Source organism: Macrobrachium nipponense, chromosome 40 (assembly GCF_015104395.2).
Source record: "Macrobrachium nipponense isolate FS-2020 chromosome 40, ASM1510439v2, whole genome shotgun sequence".
Classification (NCBI taxonomy): domain Eukaryota; kingdom Metazoa; phylum Arthropoda; class Malacostraca; order Decapoda; family Palaemonidae; genus Macrobrachium; species Macrobrachium nipponense.
The window spans coordinates 9,405,007-9,411,283 of NC_061101.1; the positions used below are offsets into that span (position 1 = coordinate 9,405,007).

Here is a 6,277-nt window from a genome sequence, read left to right on the forward strand (position 1 = left end):
GAAGTTTCTTCGGAGTAATCGAGTCTTGCGTGCCACCGAAAAATAGATCTCTAACATTCGGTGATCTCGGTATAATGCTGTTGTGAGCCGCGGCCCATGAAACTTTAAGCACCGCCCGGTGGTATCCTGTCCTATTTCGAGCTAACTTCAACCTTAAATAAAATAAAAACTACTGCGGCTAGAGGGCTGCAATTTGGCATGTTTGACGATTGGAGGGTGGATGGTCAATATACAAATTTGCAGCCCAGTAGCCCGTGTAGTTTTATAAGAACTGAGGTCGGACTGACAGACAAAGACATCTCAATATATTTTTTTTTTTTTGCAGAAAACTAAAATTGTTTTTTTTATAAATCTCCCATACAGTTGTGGGGCGTCATCGTCCCCATCTACAATACAATTCTTTGCTCACCTGAAATTACAGTTATCTGACACCGAGGGACTATAGTAGATTCAAATCAACCGTGCATTTGATGACAAGGCCAGTCCCTTACGACGCTCCTGATTGGCTGTTGATAAGCCACTCACAGGGATGGAACTCTCAGTCTCTCTCGAGAGTTCACATAGGCAGGATGTATGTATGTTCCACCTCTCCTGAAACAAGTATATCTCAGGAGAGGTGGAACATAGATCCTACCCATGTGAACTCTCTCGAGAAACAGTTTCCGGCCTTGTGAGTGGCTTATCGACAGCCAATCATGAGCGTCGTAAGGGACTGGCCTAGACATCAAATGCACGGTTGATGTGAATCTACTACAGTAAGTCCTCACACCACTAATTACCCGACACACTCATGAAGTCTGCAAAAGGTAAACAAAAACATTGTGCATTCGTCACCTATGTCAACACCATGAAGATATAATCGTTCTCTTTAATGTTGCCGCTGTGTGTGTGCCCGCTTTTTGAAGGACCTCTCTCTCTCTCTCTCTCTCTCTCTCTCTCTCTCTCTCTCTCTCTCTCTCTCTCTCAACATTAAGTTTGAATCGTCAGTAATAAAATATTTTCAGCTCAAGGTTTTGAACCTCTCTCTCTCTCTCTCTGTGTGTCTCTGTGTGTGTGTGTGTGTGTGTGTGTGTGTTTACGCTTGTGTGTTTTGTATTATATAGCAACTTACCCGTGGAAATATTTGCACGTTTGAAGGTCACTTAGAGGTAAATCGTCCTCTTAAGCGAGTAGATTTTTTTTTTTTTTTTTTTTTTAATCGAGTACTGAGTTGGTTGCCCTGGGATTCTTAACCAGCAGTAAACAGCTGGAACAATTTTCGCTTAGTTAACAAGTGCTTGTATCGCCACCTGGAAGGAATTTACCGAGAATTCCTCTGTCTGTTCTAGTATTGTTTTTTCGTTCTTTTACAAAAATAAATAGATAAATAATATAAATAATAATAATAATAATAATATAATAAATAATAATAATAATAATAATAATAATTAATAATAATAATACGAAAAGTGATGGACTCCTAAGGAGCAGGATGCAACCGGAACCCCACACTATAAATACCACCCAGTCGAATTGGAGGTGTGATAGAGCAAAAAAAAAATAAATAATATAAATGATAATAATAATAATAATATTTATTATTATTATTATTTCCTCTATCTATTCTTGTATTGTTGTTTCGTTCTTTTACAAAAATAAAAATAATAATAATAATAATAATAATAATAATAATAATAATAATAATAATAATAATATTTATTGTTATTTATTATTATTATTATTATTATTATTATTATTATTATTATTATTATTATTATTATTATTATTATTATTATTATTACAGAAGATGAAGCCTTTTCATATGGAACAAGCCCACCAAAGGGGCCACTAACTTGAAATTCAAGCTTCCAAAGAATATGGGTCCATATGAATACATAATGAAGAAGTAAACACAATTATTTGTTTTGTGATAAAATATACATAAAATTGTCCTTATCTTAATAATGATTCTGAGAATTGTTACATTATTTTCAAACAAGATCAATCCTTTTATATCCTAAAATGTTATGTAAAAAAATTATTCGCGTAAATATGAAAAATTTCATGAAAAAAAATCATGAACGAAAAGATTGCAATGAGACATCTGGAATTCCTAAATATCCTTTAAGAATAGATACATGAGACTACATTACGAAATCCTAAGCTCCCAGGAAATGTACTTTGACGTGAACGTGAAAAATTTCTTGATAAAACTTAGAATTCAAAGATTCCAGGATGACAATCTGGAATTTCAGCATAGTATTCAAGAACAGATATAATATGAGATGAGTGATATCTCTAACTCCCTGAAAATGCACTTTGATATATGAAAAATATCTTGAAAAAACTTGAGAAATCAAAGATTCCAGGATGAAAGCTGGAATTCCAGCAGAGTCTTCAAGAACAGATATAATATGATATGAGTGGTATCTTAAACTCCCTGAAAATGCACTTTGATATGTGAAAAATTTCCTGATAAAACTTAAAAATTCAAAGATTCCAGGATGACAATTTGGAATTCCAACATATTCTTCAAGAACAGAACAGGATTTAATATCAGATTAATTCCTGATTTTCTCAAACTCTCAAAAATTCCATCGTTCAAAGAGAACAACTTACGGATTCCAGACTAGAATTCCCTTCTGAGAACAGATGGCTCGAAGGAATTTGGACTACCCTTCAAGAGGACAATCTCTGATTAAATGGACGTGATGCCTTTCTTTTTTTTTTTTATGTGACTGACGATTTTCCTAACAAAATCTGAGCGGAGCCGGAAACTGGGTCCACGTGGGTGGGGGGGCGGGGGGAGGGGGAAGACGTCTAAAAATAGAGATTGCTTAACCCGACAGCAATGTGGTCAAGTGGGCACAGAACGAATGCCCCTGTTCCAGATCTTTTCCAGAACTTGTTTTACTTTTTTTTTTCTTTCTCCCATCGTTTATGTTGAGGTTTTCGCTAAATTACGCTTATTTTATCATTTTCGTTTTCCTCCTTGTGTTTATAATATAATTTTTTCGTTCGATTCTTCTCAGAATAAAAACCAGGATATTGTCTCGTCTTTGTAATAATTATATTCCCATCCATCAGAAAGGGTATTTATGCAAATTGATTGATGCAGGAATCAATACAGGCGAGACGAAAAAGCACCGGTTAATGCAGAAATCCAGTAAGAAAAACAGCAATTCAATTAATACACAAATTAATTCAAAACCTAAGAAAAAACATAATTCAGTTCCTGCACAAATTAATTCAAAAGCTAGAAAAAAATAGCAATTCGATTAATGCACAAATTAATGCAAAAACAGTAATTCATTTAATGCACAAACTTATCAAGAAATAAAAACTCAATCAATTCACAAATTAATTTAAGAGCTAAGGAAACCATCAATTCAGTTAAAGCACAAATTCATTAAGAAACAAAACAATTTAATTAAGAAACAAAACCCACCCCTAATCAATTAACAAATTAATTCAATAGCTAAGAAAATCATCAATATATAATGCCCAAATTTATTAGAAAACGACCGACCAATCAATTCACAAATTAATTCAAGAGGTAGGAAAAATCATCAATACACCTAATGCACAACTTAAATAGAAACAAAAGACTAATCAATTCACAAATTAGTTCAAGACTTTGGAAAATCAACAATCCTTTTAATACAAAATTTATTAAGAAACAAGACCCAATCAAATTAACAAATTAATTTATGAGGTAGGAAAACAAATCAATCATACACCTAACGCACAAACTTATTAAGAAACAAGAGACCCAATCAATTCACAAATGAATTCAAGAGCTAAGAAAATCAACACTGCATCCAATGCACTAAATCAATACACGGGAAAAAAAAAAAACAAAAAATACTCCCCATGGTTAGCAGTGACATTCAGACGAAAATAAAAGTGAATATTTGCGGTGAATAATTTTGCACTTCAAAATCAGCAAGCAAATGGAGAGGTCTTCTTGGCTGAGTTAGTAATTATTAGAACTTCCTTCCTCTGTCAGTAATTTCTTTAATTTATGTAATAATATATATATATATATTATAATATATTATTATAATATATATAATATATTAATTATACATTAATTATATATATATTATTAATTTCTAATTTATATATAATATATAATATATATATATATAAATTTTATATTTATTATTTTTAATTATTTAATTATATATAATATATAATATATATATAGTTATATATTATTTATTTAATATATTATATATATTAATATATATATTATATATATGTATATATATTATGTGTCATATGCCAGTGTTTTATAAATCACTTTTATGTCATATGCCAGTAATTGTTTTAAATGCATTTTATGTTACTTGATATGTTTGTTTTCTGCCTTGTCTACGTAAACATTCTGAATTATTTGATTTGCATTTTGTTTTCAAACTTACCTATCATATGCCTAACAATGTTCACAAGCGCTCTAAATCACTTTCATGTTATATAATATGTTTACAAATGCATTCTATCTGGCATTGCCTTCATCTAAGGGAAACTGAATTTCTCCTTGTGGAAGTTCGTAAGTGTTCGTTATTGCAAAGTTGTTTTCATTTATCTGCTAAATTCATTACATTTCTTCTGTTTATTTTTCTTAATCCCCCATAATTATCATTCTTTATTCCTATACTCAATTAATATTCTTCCGCCTGCTATCTCCACACTCATCTTCAACGGCGATCATACTCTCAATTGCGCAAAAGAAGAAGAAGAAGAGAAGAAGAAGAAAAAGAAGAGGTCTTCTTGAACTCTCCCCCCAACCTCCATCTCCCCCCACCCCCCGATGGAACGGACCGACATAACAAACACTAATTAACCACCTTCCTTAATATTCTCCGCCATTGCGGAGTTTAGGCCAGAGAGAATCAAGCGGCCTTCATTAGTCAGCCTTCCTCACCAATGGACGTCCCGTGATCCGAACGAAGGCCAAGCGCTGGGGCCTGTGTAGATGAGGTCATTCAGAGCCGAAATTGAGAGTATAAGGAGGTTTGAAATAACAGGAGGACAACCCCAAAGCAGTTGCACTCTGAAGTAACTGTTAGCAGAGGGTGGAAAGTCAGATGGAAGTAAAGAGAATACGAATGGAGGTACAGTAAAAGGAATGAAAGCGGTAGAGGCTAGGGGCCGAAGGGACGCTGCAAATACCCTTTAAGTAATGCACTACCCACCCACATACCCAAAACCGGGGCGTGATCTGAAGAAGGTGGTCCCCCTGCCACGGTTTCTAAAGTCCTTCTTGCTTCAAGAAGGTGGAAGTTAGGTCAATATGAAAGATTTTTTTTTTCTCTTATTAAAACGGACACGATTAGTTAATCTAGTAAATCGATTTACAGTAGAAAGGTTTCATAAGATTTACAGGCATCATAGAATGATACGTGCTTGTTATTTTGATAATGTACAATATAACCAATATATAACCCAACATATAATACATATGCTTTACTAACGTGAATTGTCACAAAGATGATTCAACAGCTCTGCAAGGAAATATATATATATATATATATATATATATATATATATATATATATATATATATATATATCAATACTATATGATATATATATCTGTAATATGTACATATATATATTTATATGTCTATATATATATTCTATATATATATATATATATATATATATATAATATATATATATATATATATATATATAATATATTCTTATATGTTAAATGAATTCTGAACAATTCACGCTAGAACACTGCTGTGACATCACATATATATATATATATGATATATGATATATATATTATCTATGGATAAAAGTATATATATATATATATATATCTATATATATAAAGTTTGACCTTAACGCTTCAGGAAGTCCATGCCAAATGCGGACGTGTCCGAATGTACAGCTTACTAACTTAGGCTTCGAGAAATCCTCGTCTTAAAAACTTTGAATGTCTTTGGTTAATATCTTGATGATTATTTAATATTACAATTATCCGTGACGCCAGTTTTCAAATTAAGCGATGAAGTTTTTGTTTTTATTTATCTCGTTATGCATGATTTTGTTTGTTAATTACGTGAATAAATGTTATGCGTGCGAACAAGGTACGAGAGCGGACGAAGCGTAAGAGAGAGATTAACAAAATGTAAGGAGGAGAAAGAGTAAGGCAGGAAAATGCTGATAAGACGAAAAGAACATTATTACCCAGGAGACATTAATGGTAGAGGGGGTAGGGGGCGTTGGAGAGAGAGGGAGAGAGAGAGAGAGAGAGACGAGAGAGAGAGAGAGGTACATAG

The 6,277-nt window shown here is 32.6% G+C and overlaps 1 protein-coding gene across 1 annotated transcript in view; it reads left to right on the forward strand.

Annotated features, from left to right (window-relative positions):
- Window positions 1-4,960: 4,960 nt before the first annotated feature.
- LOC135211823 (centromere-associated protein E-like) overlaps window positions 4,961-6,277 on the forward strand; it is a 17,722-nt gene continuing 16,405 nt past the window's right edge. Inside the window, exon 1 of the mRNA XM_064245033.1 lies at window positions 4,961-4,998. Coding sequence (XP_064101103.1) covers window positions 4,961-4,998 — 38 coding nt within the window. The remainder of the gene's footprint in view (window positions 4,999-6,277) is intronic.